Here is a 16005-nt window from a genome sequence, read left to right as displayed (position 1 = left end):
TTAAGTATCTTGCCCAAGTTCATAGAGCTAGTAAGTGAAGGGACCAGATACACTAACTCAACTCAGGTGGTCTAGCTGCAGAGTCCATACTCTTAACCACTGTGCTACAGCTATCAAACATCACTGAAGTCATGAGGGCCATGCGCACAAAATCCAATCTGCCAGTTAAGCAATTCTTGTGGGCTGTCAGGATCTTGGGATTTACAGATTAAGCACCTTCAAATTATTTCAAATAAGACCATGTTTTAAATTACTAACATCTTTATTCATGATTGAAGCCAAGAAGAATTTATAAATGAATTTTAATACCTTGCTCATAAAATAGTAACATTCCATCTTTGCAATCTGATAAGGAATACAGGAAGATATTGGTAAAGGCTTTGATGTGCATATCTATTATAACCAGGTAATCAGAACACACACAAACCACCTACTTTAGTGTTAAACACCATACCAACTTTTCAGAAAGGCCATCTGGAAGCTCTACTGGATAGCTGAGTAAATAGCGTCCAATGTTTAAAGACTGGGGAGTAGGAAAGAGAGAGATGGAAGTAAAGCAGCACACATTTCAAAGCCCACTTTTAAGCACACAACATTATGAATATTAAAAATAAAGGATGCAAAAACAAAAGGCAATTCAGCATTTTCAGAAAGAGCATTTGGCACTATTCAACGCATAAGGAGACTATGCTTGGGGCCATCCACTCTCTCCAGCTTCTCAAAGTGTTTCCTGGCATTGCGAATGTTGATCAGAGTAGCTGCAGAAGGGATCGATGGATCTGACATAACCACCATCACATACGTGTTTGATGTGAAGATGTCGATGAAAGCAGCGAAGTTAGAATTTCTAACTTCCATGCTCTGGAAAGAAGCGGCCAACTTACTGCAGCTCAGCTTGAACTGCTTGATGATGTTGCTGATTTTCTCAAATCGGTGGACGTCACGCTGCTCTTTGCACTGGTAATGGGAAATCACCAAGAACGTAGCTCTTTCGAACAGCAGAACTTCGTCGGCCTCAATAATTTGGGCAAAATTCCTTAGGTTCATCTCCAGCTGTTGAACGTTGGGAATCAGCTGATAGACAATACTGGACCAGGCTTTGTAGAGCGTTTCATCCCAGATGGATGTTCGAAAACAAGCACACTCCAGCGGGCGAGATAAACGCCTCAGGTCTTCCTCTCGCTCTTTAAAAATCAGGTCACGCTGATCCTCCTGAACCAGATCCATTTTGTGCACCAGGCAGAAGATTTTGGCATCAGGAGAATTCTGGAGGATGGCCTCCAGACACGACTGGTAATAATGCATGTCCTTTTCTAATTCGCGGCTCTCCACGTCAAACACGTAAATCAAAACCTCAACGTTACGGAAGATATTGTCTCGCTGGCTGGTGAAGTAATTTTCCATGAAGGTGTCCTGACCGCCACAGTCCCACAAGTTGAGCACCAGGTTCCCCAGGAATCGGACGTGGGAGTGCTCCACGTCGATAGTGGCACCCAGGCGCCGGGTGTCGCGAGCAATGTAATTTGCAAAGATAATCGACCTCATGCTGGTCTTCCCAGACCCGCTCTTCCCCATCAACAGCACCTTTTTCTTCATGGCTGTATTTGGCATCACCCGCCGGGGCCGCCGCGGACTGGGCCTGAGGGCGCGGCCTAACTGCAGCGCCGAGGGAGGGTCGGGGCCGCGGGGGGCTTCGCAGGCTGGGCTTCGGCCGGCACCGCCGCGCGGCTGTGCAGTCAGGGAGGCCGAGAGCGCGGGCTCTGGGCTGGAAAGGCCGCGGCGTAGCTGCCTCCTCCTCGGAGCCAAGTGCCGGATGCAGCCGACTGCAACAGCTCAGGAGAAGCACTCGCCTTCCGGAGAGATAAGCCGCTGCGTCCCCGCCGCCACCCACTTCCGGCGGCGATCTCGCGAGAACTCCCTTGCCTGTCTGCCCTGCGAGATTTGATGCTCACGGCTATTTTAATGAAACCCAACGGGTGCCACGCGAGAGAGGAAATGGAAACCCAACAACGCTGATGTTTTGTTCTATTTAAGCCGAGTTTACGGGTGCAAGGGCTACCGTTGTGGTCGGCCGAGAGAATACTGCCCTCTCGTGGCCAAAAAAACCCCCGACCCGAACGCGCTTTAAGGGCGAGATGTGCTTGGGTGGTTTTCTGCAGAGGGCGGCACACGGCTGAAGTGGAGGGAAGGCCTAACCTCTCAGTCCACTTAGACCTCCCCAGATTCCCTGGCCTAATGAGTACAAGGGCAGGGCAAATGAAAATTGTGCAGACAGTGAGACTTTGAGAAACTAAGTGATTGCCCAGTGCTACATAGCTAGATGGTGGCAAATCCCTCCAAAAGGAATCCCTAACTTCCAGTTAGTGCTGATTGCATGTAACATCTGCCTTTCCCGTAATCTCAGATTTGAGAATTTATAATTAGAATTCTACAGCTTGAGGAAACTATAATATGAAACCCCATGTATTAGCTCCATCCTCACAATAATCCTATGAATTAATAACCCTGTTTTCAAGTGAGGAAATCAAAGGTTAGGTTAAGTAACTTGACCAAATTACACAGTTATTAAATGATATTAAATGATATAATTTGGATTCATACAGTCTGACTGCAGTCCATTTGCCTAACAATAGGCCACACTGCCCCCCTAAACGCATATGATTTTGCTTTTGGTCTTCAAATAGATGAATGAATCAATGACATTCAGTATCATTCATTCACGATGAATCAGAATCATCATAATACTGAGGTCTCCTGAGTTTATTTATTATTTATTTATTTATTTTTTGAGACAGAGTCTCACTCTGTCTCACTCACCCAGGTTAGAGTGCCGTGGTGTCAGCCTAGCTCACAGCAACCTCAGACTCCTAGGCACAAGCGATCCTCCTGCCTCGGCCTTCTGAGTAGCTGGTACTACAGGCATGCGCCACCATGCCCGGCTAATTTTTTTTTCTATATAGTTTTAGTTGGCCAATTAATTTCTTTCTATTTTTAGTAGAGATGGGGTCTGGCTCTTGGTCAGGCTGGTTTTGAACTCCTGACCTTGAGTGATCCACCCGACTCGGCCTCTCAGAGTGCTAGGATTATAGGTGTGAGCCACCTCGCCTGGCCGAGGTCTCCTGAGTTTAGATATTTGATATCTAATATATAGTAGCCCTTTTCAGAGTGTATACTATACAAATCCAAGTATTCCATTCTTCCATTCATTCAAAAAATATTTCAATGCCGACTATGTGTAGGGCACTGAGTTAACATGTATGCAGGAAAAGAAGTTCAAAAATGGTCCTTGCTCTAGTTTATGGAAATACGCAGTTAAATGCCACGATACAGAATAGTATGTGCAAAATCTTTCAAGATATTCGATTTCATTGCCTTGGTGACATCTCTTCTGGAGCTTTTGGATCTACTTCACAGTTGCTCTGATCTCCTTTCACCATAGTGCTGGGATTTCCCTTCCCCATTCTTTTTTTTTTAAATTTCAGCATGTTATGGGGGTACAAATGTTTAGGTTATGTATGTGGTCCTTGCCCCTTTCCCCTCCAGTCAGAGCTTCAAGCGTGTCCATCCCCCAGATGGTGCACATCACACTCATTATGTGTGTATATAGCCATCCCCTCCTCCCCCCTCCCATCAGCCTGATGACCGATAAATGTTATTCCTATATGTCCCCTTCCCCATTCTTTTAACTTGGGTACTTTTTTTTCTTGATCCTATGTCTTCCTCATTTTTGGCTTATTAACTGATTTGGTGAAACACATGTTCTAATAGTTTCCTGATTAAAAGTATGAGGGCAGTAAGAATTTCAAGACATTGCATTGATACCAGTGCAGGCCTGTGCTGGCAGAGAGGGTTCTTGATCTCTGTGTAGAAAATAATTCAATCGCAGGGTCACACGTGAAGCAGAGACATTTATTAAAGACAGAGACTATAGTATACTCTCAAAAATGGTAGAAAGTGGACTAATCCAAGAAGGAGCATTGCCCCCAGGGTTAGGGTCTGTTCTTTTATGTCTAATCTTAATGCTAGGCTAAGCTGGGGGCAGGATATTTATGGTTTTCCGAGAAAGAGGTGGAGAATTCCTGGAATCGAGGGTTCCTCCTCTTCTTAAACCATATAGGGTAACTTCTGGGAGTTGCCATGGCCTTTGTAAATTGTAATGGCACTGATGGGTGTGATTTTTACTATGTTAATGGTGGTAGTTCATTTAGGGACACTGTCACCTCAACTGTGTGCATGTCCCAATTACAGGAATTCCTCCTTTTACTCTAGATAAAGATGTTATGGCTAAAGTAAAATAACTAAAGAGGTCCCTATTGGTTACATTTATCTTAGCTAAGTATGTTCAGATTCTTGTAATGATTTTCATCCTGTTGGCCTTCTTCTGACTCCTGCCCCTAACTGCCTGCAAGGTATCTGACTCCTTCTCAGCATGTCTGAAAATGTCTTTCCTTTCATCCTCACACATGATAGGTTGGAAATAATTTTCCCTCAGAGTCTTGGAGGCATTGCTCAATTGCTCCATTGTCTTTTAGCTTCTAATGAGTCTGAGGCCTGCTTCTTTGTATTTGACCTAATTTTTTCCTCTCTAAAAATGTATTCAATTTTCTCATTATTTCTGGTGTTCTGAAACTTAGTGACAATTGGCATTGTTGAGCCCCAGTTTTCATTGTGCTGCACCCTCCAATGTGTCTTTCAAGCTAGAAATCATGTACTTTAATTCTGAAATATGTTCTTGAATTTTTTGATGATGTAGGTCTTTCATTTTGTCTATTCTTGCATAGGAATACTCCAATGACCTGGATTTTGGATTCATGGACTCTCCTGTAATGTTCTTATTTTCCTTTTCTTATTTTCTATTTCTGTCTTTTTGCTCTATTTTCCAGGAGATTTTCCTCATCTTAATCTTCCAACTCTTCTTTGGAGTTTCATATGTTGGTATCATATTTTTGATTTCCACAGACTATTTCTTATTCTGATTGTGCTTGTTAAAAATAGAAAATTATTTTCTTGGATTAAATATCTTCCTTTATGTCTCTGAGGATGATAGTAACATTAAAAAAAGTTTTCATCTCCTGTTTATTCTTGGTTTCTTCCAAATTCCTTTTGCTTGTATCTTCTTTTGTTTTCATCTTTCTTTTTCTTGTTAGAAACTACCTCACTTATCCTGTGATCTTTGTTGTCTGCTCCTATTTAAAGTTATTTAAAGCCTGTGGGTAGCCCTGGAAGATGAGGTGGTTCATTGAAATGGCCAGGCCATTTCTTTGCAGAAACTCCTGTTGCTTGTACCTTTAGACTTGTTGCCCTTGGCTGGTTAGATTCTCCCAGGAATGGGAGAATCTTGGGTGGGGTAGTATAAACCTGACAACAATCTGGTTACTGAGAGGGAGAAGAAAGCTAGGTTGCATCAGTAGTGGGAACTCTAAGGAAAAAAAAAAAAAAAAAAAAAGAAAGCTAGGTTGCTAAGGTTTAGTTTGTAGGCAAATTTTACTTAATCCTCCTGTTTATAACATGGTACATCAGGCCTCAGTGTCTCTGTTGTTTCCCTAGTCCAGAGAGTCTCTATTTTACTCTTTCAGGGAATAATAACTGCTAGTCTTAGGTGAGAAAGGGGTAGTTGCACAGCTGTGTGGAATTGGGAGGGGATCTTTGAGTCTAATTGCTTCTTTTTTTTTTTTTGGAGACAGAGTCTCACTTTGTTGCCCAGGCTAGAGTGAGTGCCATGGCGTCAGCCTAGCTCACAGCAACCTCAAACTCCTGGGCTCAAGCAATCCTCCTGCCTCAGCCTCCCGAGTAGCTGGGACTACAGGCATGCGCCACCATGCCTGGCTAATTTTTTTTTCTATATATATTAGTTGGCCAATTAATTTGTTTCTATTTATAGTAGAGACGGGGGTCTCGCTCTTGCTCAGGCTGGTTTCGAACTCCTGAGCTCAAACGATCCGCCCGCCTCGGCCTCCCAGAGTGCTAGGATTACAGGCGTGAGCCACCGCGCCCGGCCTAATTGCTTCTTAAACAGCTCTTCAGCCAATCTTCCAATTGCTACCTTGACTGTTGCTGCCGATTCTTGAATCATTTGGAGGTTCTGTGGTGAAAATGTTCCTTCTTGGCTTTCCCTGCTACTGGCTAAGGATTCATCTAAGTCAGTTACCATTCTTCCTTGTGCTTTTCTGCTCCCCAAATTTTGATTTTATTATCTCTTATTTCATCTTTGTCTTTGCTGTCTCATCCCATTACCCTCATTTTGGTGAGATTTTGGAGAAAGATAAATGCATGTGTTCAATCTGCTACCTTATCTGGAAGCAAGAGAAATCTTGACCTAAACTATTTCAAATGGAATAATAATAATTTGATAATAATACTAAAAGGAACATTTTGCAAGAGTCTTTTTTTTTTAAAGCTTTGTTGAAGTACAATTTACAGAATATAAAATTCATCTATTTTATGCAAGTGTACAGTTCCATCACCACAGCTCAGTTTTGGACTATTTCCACCACCCCAAAAAGTTCCATGGTCCTCATTTGCATTCAATGTCTGCTTCTGCCCTGAGACTCATGCACCCGATGTCTGATTTCTGTCCCTATAGATTTACCTTCTCTAGAAATTTCATATAAATGGAATCATATATAGTTTATTGGTATCTAGCTTCTTTTTCTTAGCATAAGGTTTTTGAAGTTCATTCCTATTGTACCATGTATTACTTCATTTATGTTTATAGTATAGCTGAACAATATTCCATTGTATGACTATACACTACCACATTTTGTTTATTCACTAGTTAGTGGAAATTAGGATTGTTTCCAGTTCTTAGGTTATTATGGAAATGCTGCTATGAACATTCATATTAAAGTTTTTATGTGGACAAATGTTTTCATTTTTATCCTAAGAGTAGAACTACTGGGTCATATGGTAGGTATATATTTAACATTTTAAAAAACTGCTGATGTGTTTTCTAATGTGGCTTGTACTATTTTACATTCCTACCAGCAATATATGAGGGCACCACTTTATTCATATCCTGAGAAAAAAATGCTAGATTATAGCCATGCTAATGGTTGTGAAATGGAATCTCATTATGGTTATAATTTGCATATACCTAATGATTATTAATGTTGTGCATTGTTTAGGGGTCCTGAAGGCCTTTTTTAGGCTTGGAAATTTGCTAAGAGCACTTACAGACAGCTATGATTTATTACAGTGGAAGGATGCAGCAAAATCAGCAAAGGGATAAGGCACATGGGGTGAAGTCTGGAGGAAACCGTATGTAAATGTCTCTATATAGAAATATAATAGATTTGATTTTGCATCTTGCTTAACCTATTTTCTTGTTTTTAGTAGTTGTTTTTTCTTTTTTTCTTTTTCTTTTTTTTTTTTTTTGAGACAGAGTCTCACTTTGTTGCTCAGGCTAGAGTGAGTGCCATGGCATCAGCCTAGTCCAACTCCTGAGCTCAAGAGATCCTACTGCCTCAGCCTCCCGAGTAGCTGGGACTACAGGCATGCGCCACTGTGCCCGGCTTATTTTTTTTTCTTCTATATATATTAGTTGGCCAATTAATTTCTTTCTATTTTATAGTAGAGACGGGGTCTCGCTCTTGCTCAGGCTGGTTTTGAACTCCTGACCTCGAGCAATCCACCCGCCTCAGCCTCCCAAAGTGCTAGGATTACAGGAGTGTGCCACCACGCCCGGCCCTAGTAGTTGTTTTTTAAAAAAGATTTTCTAGGATTTTCTATGTATAGGATGTCATCTGCAAATAAAGACAATTTTATTTCTTTCTTTTTAATGAGGATGTCTTTCTTTTCTTTTTTTATTTCACTGGCAAGAACCTCCAGTGGGATGTTGAATGGAAGTAGTGACAGAAGACGTCTCATTCTTCACTTTAGGGGGGAAGCACTAGGTCTTTCACCACTAAGCATGATTGTACTTGTAGCTTTGTTATAGATGCCCTTTATCAGGTTGTGAAAAAATCCTTTTTCCTAATTTGTTGAGGATTTTTATCAAGAACAAGTGTGCTGAATTTTGTCAAATTCTTTTTCTGTTCTTGAAAAGAACAAGTAGTTTTTGGTCTTTATTCTGTTGATGTGGTATGTTACATTAGTTATTTTTCAACGTAAAAACTACCCTGTATTCTTAGGATAAACCCCTCTTGGTCATGGCATATAATCCTTTTTATATGTTGCTAGTTTCAGTTTGTCAATATTTTCTTTTAAAGAATTTGTACATTCATGGTCATGAGAGATATTGGTCTGTAGTTTTCAAGTGACAATTTTGTCTGGCTGTGGAATCACAGTAATACTGGCCTCATAACATGAATTGGGAAGTATTTCTTCCTCTTCTCTTTTCTAAAGGAGTATTTCCAAAGGTATTATTTCTTCCTTAAATATTTGATGGAATTCAGCAGATTCCCCCATTTTTCCATCTTGACACTCATCATAGTTCACAATGATACATTTGTACAATATTTAAGTTGTCTGTTTCTCTTTCTAGATTGAGTTCTCTGAAGGGACTGACCCTTGTCTCCATCATTCAGCACAGTGCTTGGCTCATCAATATGCAGAATGATGCCAGCACTTAGGGAGGCTGACCAAGGCAGGAGGATCACTTGAGGCCAGGAGTTCTAGCCAGCCTGGGCAACATATTGAGACTCTGTCTTTACAAAAGATAAAAAAAAAATTAGCTGGGCATGGTGGCTTGAGCCTATAGGCCCAGCTACTTAGGAAGCTGAGGAGGGAGGATTGCTTGAGCCCAGGAGTTTGAAGTTGCAGTGAGCTATGAGTGGACCATTGCATTACAGCCTGGGTGACAGAAGGAGGCCCTGTCTCTTAACACACATAAAAACAAACAAAAATATATGGAATGAATGAATCCTTGAATGGTAGAAATCTAATTTGTGTGTTATGATGAGCTAACTTTCTGTTGATGCCAATAAAGTTTAGCAATCCTAAATAGCCAATAAAGTTTAGCAATCCTAAATAGCTAAGGATGCTAAAAAGACATGTTTTGCTAACATGCTTTGCACTCAGAGGAATAACTATTGATTTTTAAGAATGTTCTACAAAGAGTAGTTTTTCAGATGGGTATACAGTAATGAATTTGGTGTTGGGTGTGTTATAAGGCCACAGAATAAAAATTGTGCAGCATCACAGAATGTCAATTTTACTAAAAAGTTTTGGAGAAAACATTGAATAAAGATGGCCATGTTAAGAACTAAAAGTAAACCTTTAAGTTAAAACACTGCAGCAGTCTCAAAGATATCCAGCTTACCCATTCTTTTTCTTTGTCTTTTTCTCGGTGGAAAAGCTTGCAGATAAAGGCCAAGGTGAGTCTGAATCCCAGATCTAGTACTTACTAGCTGTGTGATCTTGAGTGAGTTTGCCTCCCAGCTTCAGTTTTCTGATTTGTAATATGGGTATGATCGATTTATGTCAGTTTTAAGAGGTAGATAAAGAAAGCTTATGGGGAAGTACCCAGAAGGGTTTGGTGCATAGCAAGTGACAGTAAATAGTTCATATAGGAGAAAATTTTGATTAACACGGTCAGGGAAGTGTTTAGATGGGTTTGGGTAGAGTTAGCTGGATATAACAAAAGATGGTCAGTAAGTGTAACAAGGAGGGTAGGTTGTCCCTAATGTCTAGCATCAGCTCTGTAGATACCATTGTTGAGGATATTTTATCTATACCATCTTCATCTTTCAAGATCTCCACCCTCTGTTGAGAGCAGGGATGGGGGAAGTAGGGAGGGCCAGGATTGTTGATAATGCAGCTACCCACAGGGCAGTTTGAATGGCAGGTGTAAGGAATGGACGTCCTTCTGTTGGAAGATTTTATGGATAATGTTTAGGCAGCTGTCAAGAGAAGGCTGGTGTCCTCTGTACACCTCCTACAGAGGTAGTTACTCCCTAAGGGCCACCTGATGTTCCCTGTTTATGGTGATGGATGGTATGCAGGCTTTGCTTTGGCTTCTAATAGCTCCCACCTCTCTGTCTTGTCCCCTCGGGCTTCCATTCTCCCCTTTAGAGCTCTGACATCCTACCAGGAGGTAAGGAGCAGCTTCATGCTCTAATGCTCTTAAGAATGATCAATAAGCTTTGCTCCTGTTCGAATCTACCTTGTTGACTTTCTAGAGGTGGTGTTGGAAAACTTTCTCTGTAAAAAGTCAGACAGTAAACATTTAAGCCTTTGTGTGGGCCAAGAGGCAAAATCAGAAATATTTCCACAAATTTTTTGACAAAGTTCAACACTTTATTTATAGACACTGAAATTTGCATTTTATATAAGTTTCATGTGACATGTAATATTATTCTTTCAATTTTTCCAACCATTTAAAAATGTAAAAACCATTCTTAGCTCACTGGTCATACAAAAACATGTGGCCAGCTGAATTTGGCCTGCAGGCAACAGTTTGCTGCCTTCTATTCTAGAGCATCACATGGGAAAACAAAAACCAAAAAACTCTGAATATTAAGTGTCCTGCAGTCCAAGACTGACTTACTCATTCACCAAAACCAATGGAAAGAGGAAGTGTGGGAAAGAAAACCAAGTATAAAGGTTGGCCATACTTTAAGCGCCCGTTTCACCTAAGCAGAAAGTCATAACGTTTAATTCAAACAACCTACAAAAGCTGAGTCTCCTAAACTTGCTTCATGATCAGAATCACCTGGCTTCTTATTAAAACTAGATTCCAAGACTAGAGATCTTTGATGCGGGAGACTTCCCGGCAGGAACCTGCAGTGGCTCTCAGGACCAGGGAAGCTGAAGTCACATTATCCCTGGGGAAGGCTGGTGAGAGAGAGCAAAGGACTCTCAAAAGCTGTGGTTCTTTAAAGTGTGGTCCCTCACCCAGCGACATCAACATTACTGGAGAACTTGTGAGAAGCGCCAATTCTCCAACTGCCCCAGACGTTCTCAATCAGAAACTCTGGGGTGGAGCTTGGTGGAGCAAACTGGTTTTCAATCAAGCCAGGTGGTCCCAATGCCCACTAAACCTTGAGAACCACTGCTGTAAGGCGTCATTATCAGCACCTGGGGAAGCGGTTCAGCACCCATCTGAGCAGGAAAGGCCTAGAAGCTCTTAAGCTGTTGTGTTTTCAAGCGTGCATGTCTACAAGTGAGAGCAATTCCAACAGGCACGTGCAGCCAAAGGCTTTGCTTTCCACAGAAAGACGGAGAAAGCACCCAGAATTCAAGGCCGGCCTTCCTAAAGTCAAGGGCTGCATTTCTAGAAGAAGGGGCACTACAAATCCTAGAGGTAGCAAATGCCACCCAATGTGATGGCGGTGGGGTTTTCAGCTTTTTTGCTCAAGTGGCCGCGGCGGCGTCTGCTGACTTGCCGACCGGGAGCTTTCCAAAGTCGTGGGTCCCACGGTCTACCTTTCTGCAAGGGCCAACGGGGCAGGCCAATTGGGCCTGACGGGTGAGGCAACCGGAGCCTCCTGACCTCACAAGCGGCCCCTGTGACGTCGCCGGCACCCCAGGCGCTCCCCTCGGGCCCAGGCGGCGTCACAGAGGCCGGGCAGCTCGGCCGCGGCTTCCCGGGCCTGGCCGGCCGCTCCAGGCGCAGAGGCCGGGGCGGCGTGCGGGGAGGTCGCGCGGGCTGGCGCCGTCCGAGCTGGGTGCTGCTCCCTCGCGCGAGGCCCGCTCCAGGAAGGGGACAGCCCGCAGGACTTGGCAAAAGGGCCACTTAAGTTTTCTTCCCGGTCAGTATTCAGAACATCGATCTGCCAAGGCCCTCGAGACTTGGCGCACCCCAGTGGAGAGTTGGGGTCCACGAGGCGGCGGCGGCGGGGGATGCTGTGAGGACCGCTGTGAGGGGACGTCAGGGCCTCGGGATGGCCCCCGGGAAGACGAAGTGCATCTGCGAGCTGTGCTCCTGCGGGTAAGGCGGCGCGGCCAGGGCAAGGCCGGGGCAGCCCGGTTTTCAGGCCCCTGAGCAGGCGAGGCCTCGCCCCTGCTCTTGGCCGGGCAGCATCTCGAGGATGATTCCAGCGCCTGTCACCTTTATTAGGCCGCGGCGTTGGCAGCTAGCAGTTTCCCTGGCCTGAGTCAGCCCGGGTGAATGTGGCTGTTTCCAGGCCTTTTCCTGTGCTGCTTCACTGTGGAGCTGCAGGAGGCCTGTGAGTGCACACGGCTCTGCACGACTTGCACGCCTTGTTTTCGCAGCCTGGGAAGTGTCAGGCAGGGATGGAGAACGCCTGGCCACGCGGGGACCAGTCGTGCTGCTTTAGTTGCACTTCCCTAGGAAAGATGGGGTGCGGGGGAGAATTCCTTTAATGTAGCCAAAATTTTCCGAGAAGTATGAGGTATTTATAAAATTTGTTTCCGCGTTGTGTAGAGTTGAACGGGAATAACGAGAGGAAGTTACTTTTGCAACGTCTCGTCCTGGTCCCTCCGGATCTCTCCCTGTGCACCTTTAAACACCGTGCCCAGGAGAACTGAGGCAAAGGCAGGTGGACCCAGGGAGAGGAGGCTGGCTTCAGTCAGAGGTGTGCGGTGACTAGTCTCCTGTATCTCACACGGGCTCTGAGCTGCTGTCCCTGCCCCCATCCCAGGACAGCTGCTGGGATGGGGCAGGGACAGCAGAGGAGCAACAGATAAGAGGGTGTGCCGCGCTCAGCCCTCCTGGCTCTTACTAATGGTGGGCTCTTTGGCAGGTAACTGAACTCCAGGTTATAGTTTCCGCATCTGTATCAGCAGTACCTATCTTACAGGACAATAGTCAGGACTAAACGAGATGACATGTGTGACCCTGGTACATGGATTATGCTTAATACACATTAGTGTCCTGAAATCTGCAAAAAAAGGCTTGCCAATGCCAGTGTTATAGGAATATATTTAAAAAAATGGTATGGTATCAGTAGTGGGGAGAACTAAAGGGAACTCTATAAACTGGGTTAGAAACCTTACATATGTCTGACATCAGAGTAATTCTCAACCCTGGCTGCTCTCTAGAGTTATGTGGGGAGCTTGCAAACTAATATTCGTTGTTCAGGCAGTTAAATCAATAATCTCGGGGTGGGGGGCACTAGCAGTCTTCAGGCGATTGTAATCATTTGCCAGGGCTGGGAGCCACTGAACTTGATCACATACAAGCGTGGGTCTTGCTTTAAGCTTTGTTGGGTGGGATCAGAGCAATGCATAATCCAGGACTAATTTTCTACATTACTGAGGCAAAGCCCTTTTCTTTAAGGCTTACCTTGTACTGGGGTGCTCTACATCACCCTCCTGTATTCTCCACTGCTGTAGGTTTTGGATTGACATAGTCTCCATCTTTACACAGCATACACTCTAGGTAGGAAGGCAGGAATACTTACCTCATTTAAGGGGTGCCAAGTGTATACAGTGAGAAGTCTCCCTCCCACCCCTGTAATTAGGGGTATGACTAATCTGGGTATCTGGACCTTCCTTCTCTGACTCTATTCACTGCCCCCCCCCACCTGACTCCCTCCATTTAAAAAAAAAATAGATACAAAGTTTTACTCTGTTGCCCAGGCTGGAGTGCTGTGGCATCATCATAGCTCACTGCAATCTTGAACTCCTGGGCTCAAGTGGTCCTCCTGCCTCAGCCTCCCAAAGTGCTGGGATTACAGGCATGAGCCACCGTGCCCAGCCTCTGTTCCCTCTTTTATCTCTGCAAAGAGGTCTCTTCCTAGTGGATGTGGAGTCTATTCTTGTGTCTTCTTTCCTTCTCTCCTCCTCCTGCGTTTGCCACTCCACATTATTGTTTCAGTCAATAGTCTCTGGTTTGACACTAACTGATTTCCAGTTCCATTTCTACCTTCTCAAAGTGCTTGGTGATCCATCTGGCTGTCTCATTATCCTGATCTTCTACAACCTTCAAACATTTACCACTTCATGGCGCCAGCAATGGTAAACCAAGTTTACCCTGGTTTAAACTTTTTTTTTTTTTTGAGACAGTCTCACTTTATTGCCCAGGTTAGAGTGAGTGCCGTGGCGTCAGCCTAGCTCACAGCAACCTCAATCTCCTGGGCTCAAGCGATTCTACTGCCTCAGCTTCCCCAGTAGCTGAGACTACAGACATGTGCCACCATGCCCAGCTAATTTTTTCTATATATATTTTTAGTTGGTCAATTAATTTCTTTGTATTTTTAGTAGAGATGAGTTCTTGCTCAGGCTGGTTTCAAACTCCTGACCTTGAGCAATCAGCCCCCCTCGGCCTCCCAGAGTGCTAGGATTACAGGCATGAGCCACCATGCCCGGCCTGTTTTAAACTTTTGAATCATTCCTATCTCCATTGTTTAATCATTTCCAAAGTCTGGGTCCTTCCTCTATTGCAGTCTTTCCTTAATTGGTGCCTTTCCTTTCATCCCCATTGCTCCTTCCCTTGTTCTCTCATTTTTGTGTTTGGAAACTGGTCCTATTGTACCTTCCTAGTTTTCTCTCCTGTGATTCCCTTATATGAAACCACTCCTTGAATTGGACCAGGCTTCTTGGCATCCCCTGAGTGGACCTTCTGGTCTCGCCTCTCTGTTCCTTCCCCTTGCCCTTCCTTTCTCTGAAATGCCCGTGCCCTGTCCTGCTGCTGCTTGACCTTTAAGGCCCCCTTTCAGTCGCATGTCTCCTATTGGCCTTGTAGCTTCCTGCCAAAGAGGGAAGCTCCCTCCCTGTGTCCTCGTCTTCTAGTTATGTGTCTGCACGTGCTTTGTATTCCCTATTGATCGTATAGTCTGGTTAAGTGGAGACCATGTTTTCTATTTGTGTGTGTGTGCACGCGCTATATAATACCAATGCAGTATTCTACACATAGCAGTCCAACATATATTTTTGAATGGATGAATTTTCTTTTTCATTTGTCAAGGTGATAATATGCTGGAATAAATTAGGCATGTGCTATCTAGTACTGTAGCACCTGTGCTATCTAGTACTGTAGCACCTGTGGCAATTTCATTTTAAATGAATTAAAATAATAAAATAAAAAATAAAAATAATAATATCCTCAGTTGCACTGGCCACGTTTCAAGTGTTCAGTAGCCACATGAGAGTCTGGTGGCTACCACACTGGACCATGCAGATATGGAACACTTCCATCATTGCAGAAAGTTCTATTGGACAATACTGATCTTGAGTCTCATTATTTGGAAGTCTTCATCTCCCCCACCATCCCTACCCCACTAAATCTGCCCAGGGGCTGGTTGGCATGGGATGAGGAATGTTATAGGTGTTCTCTAAGCTCTAGAAGTTTATGATTTTTGACTTTTCCAGTCTCAGGTTATGGGAAAACGTGATGAGAAATCTGGAAGACAAGCATGTGTGAAGAATAACTCGCTACCCTTTGGTGGGAGAGGGAAGAATCAGGTTTCTGAGTGAGTCACTCGATCTCTCTGGGCTTCAGTGCCCCCATTTCTTTTGAATCTGGAGGTTTGTGGAGACCCCCGGGGCTGCTAGGAAGGGAGGGAAGCCTACATTCACACCCAACCCCTACTTTATCTTCCTCCTAAGGGTTTTTTTTTAAAGCAAAGAGTTCTTTAATGTCTTTTCAGCTTTAACTCTTTGAGGACGTTGTGCTTTGAGTGAGAAGGCTCTAGGGATGTTTAGAGGGCTGGTTGAGAAGGCTTCCGTATGCAAGGGCAGCTGTCTGGGGAAAAGCTACCAATGGGCAGCTCTCCTGGAGCAAGTTCTTACATTTGGCCACGAGATGGCAGACTTTCCCTGGCCAATTCTCACTGCTGGTTAAACCAGATTAACCTAAATGGAAAACAAAATCTGGAGTTCTGGGTTTTCCTTGAGTTTTATTTTCTTATAGATTTGCCTTAAGTTTTAAAAATGAAAAATTAGGCCGGGTGCAGTGGCTTACGCCTGTAATCCTAGTACTCCGGGAGGCCAAGGTGGGCGGATTGTTTGAGCTCAGGAGTTCGAGACCAGCCTGGGCAAGAGCGAAACCCCCTCTCTACTAAAAAAAATAGAAAGAAATTAACTGGACAACTAAAACTATACAGAAAAAATTAGCTGGGCGTGGTGGCACATGCCTGTAGTCCCAGCTATTTGGGAGGCTGA

General features: G+C 44.1%; 2 protein-coding genes across 2 annotated transcripts in view; one reads left to right on the top strand and one right to left on the bottom strand.

Annotated features, from left to right (window-relative positions):
- Positions 1–243: 243 nt before the first annotated feature.
- On the bottom strand, positions 244–1885 carry RRAGA (Ras related GTP binding A). The gene has a single exon (XM_012769711.2). It carries the CDS (start codon positions 1609–1611, stop codon positions 670–672), a length of 942 nt encoding a protein of 313 aa, XP_012625165.1. The 5' UTR covers positions 1612–1885; the 3' UTR covers positions 244–669.
- A 9579-nt stretch (positions 1886–11464) lies between these two features.
- Positions 11465–16005, top strand: part of SAXO1 (stabilizer of axonemal microtubules 1) — a 98009-nt gene continuing 93468 nt past the window's right edge. The window contains exon 1 of the mRNA XM_012769708.2: positions 11465–11869. Within this exon, the coding sequence (XP_012625162.1) occupies positions 11823–11869 (47 nt within the window). The 5' untranslated portion in view covers positions 11465–11822. The remainder of the gene's footprint in view (positions 11870–16005) is intronic.

The sequence above is a fragment of the Microcebus murinus genome, chromosome 12 (genome assembly GCF_040939455.1).
Source record: "Microcebus murinus isolate Inina chromosome 12, M.murinus_Inina_mat1.0, whole genome shotgun sequence".
Taxonomy (NCBI): domain Eukaryota; kingdom Metazoa; phylum Chordata; class Mammalia; order Primates; family Cheirogaleidae; genus Microcebus; species Microcebus murinus.
Note: the sequence above shows the minus strand (reverse complement) of the source record. Positions and strands in the feature narration are given on the sequence as shown.

Coding starts and splice junctions, on each gene's coding strand:
- RRAGA (XM_012769711.2), bottom strand. CDS start 1,611: ATGCCAAATACAGCCATGAAGAAAAAGGTGCTGTTGATGGGGAAGAGC.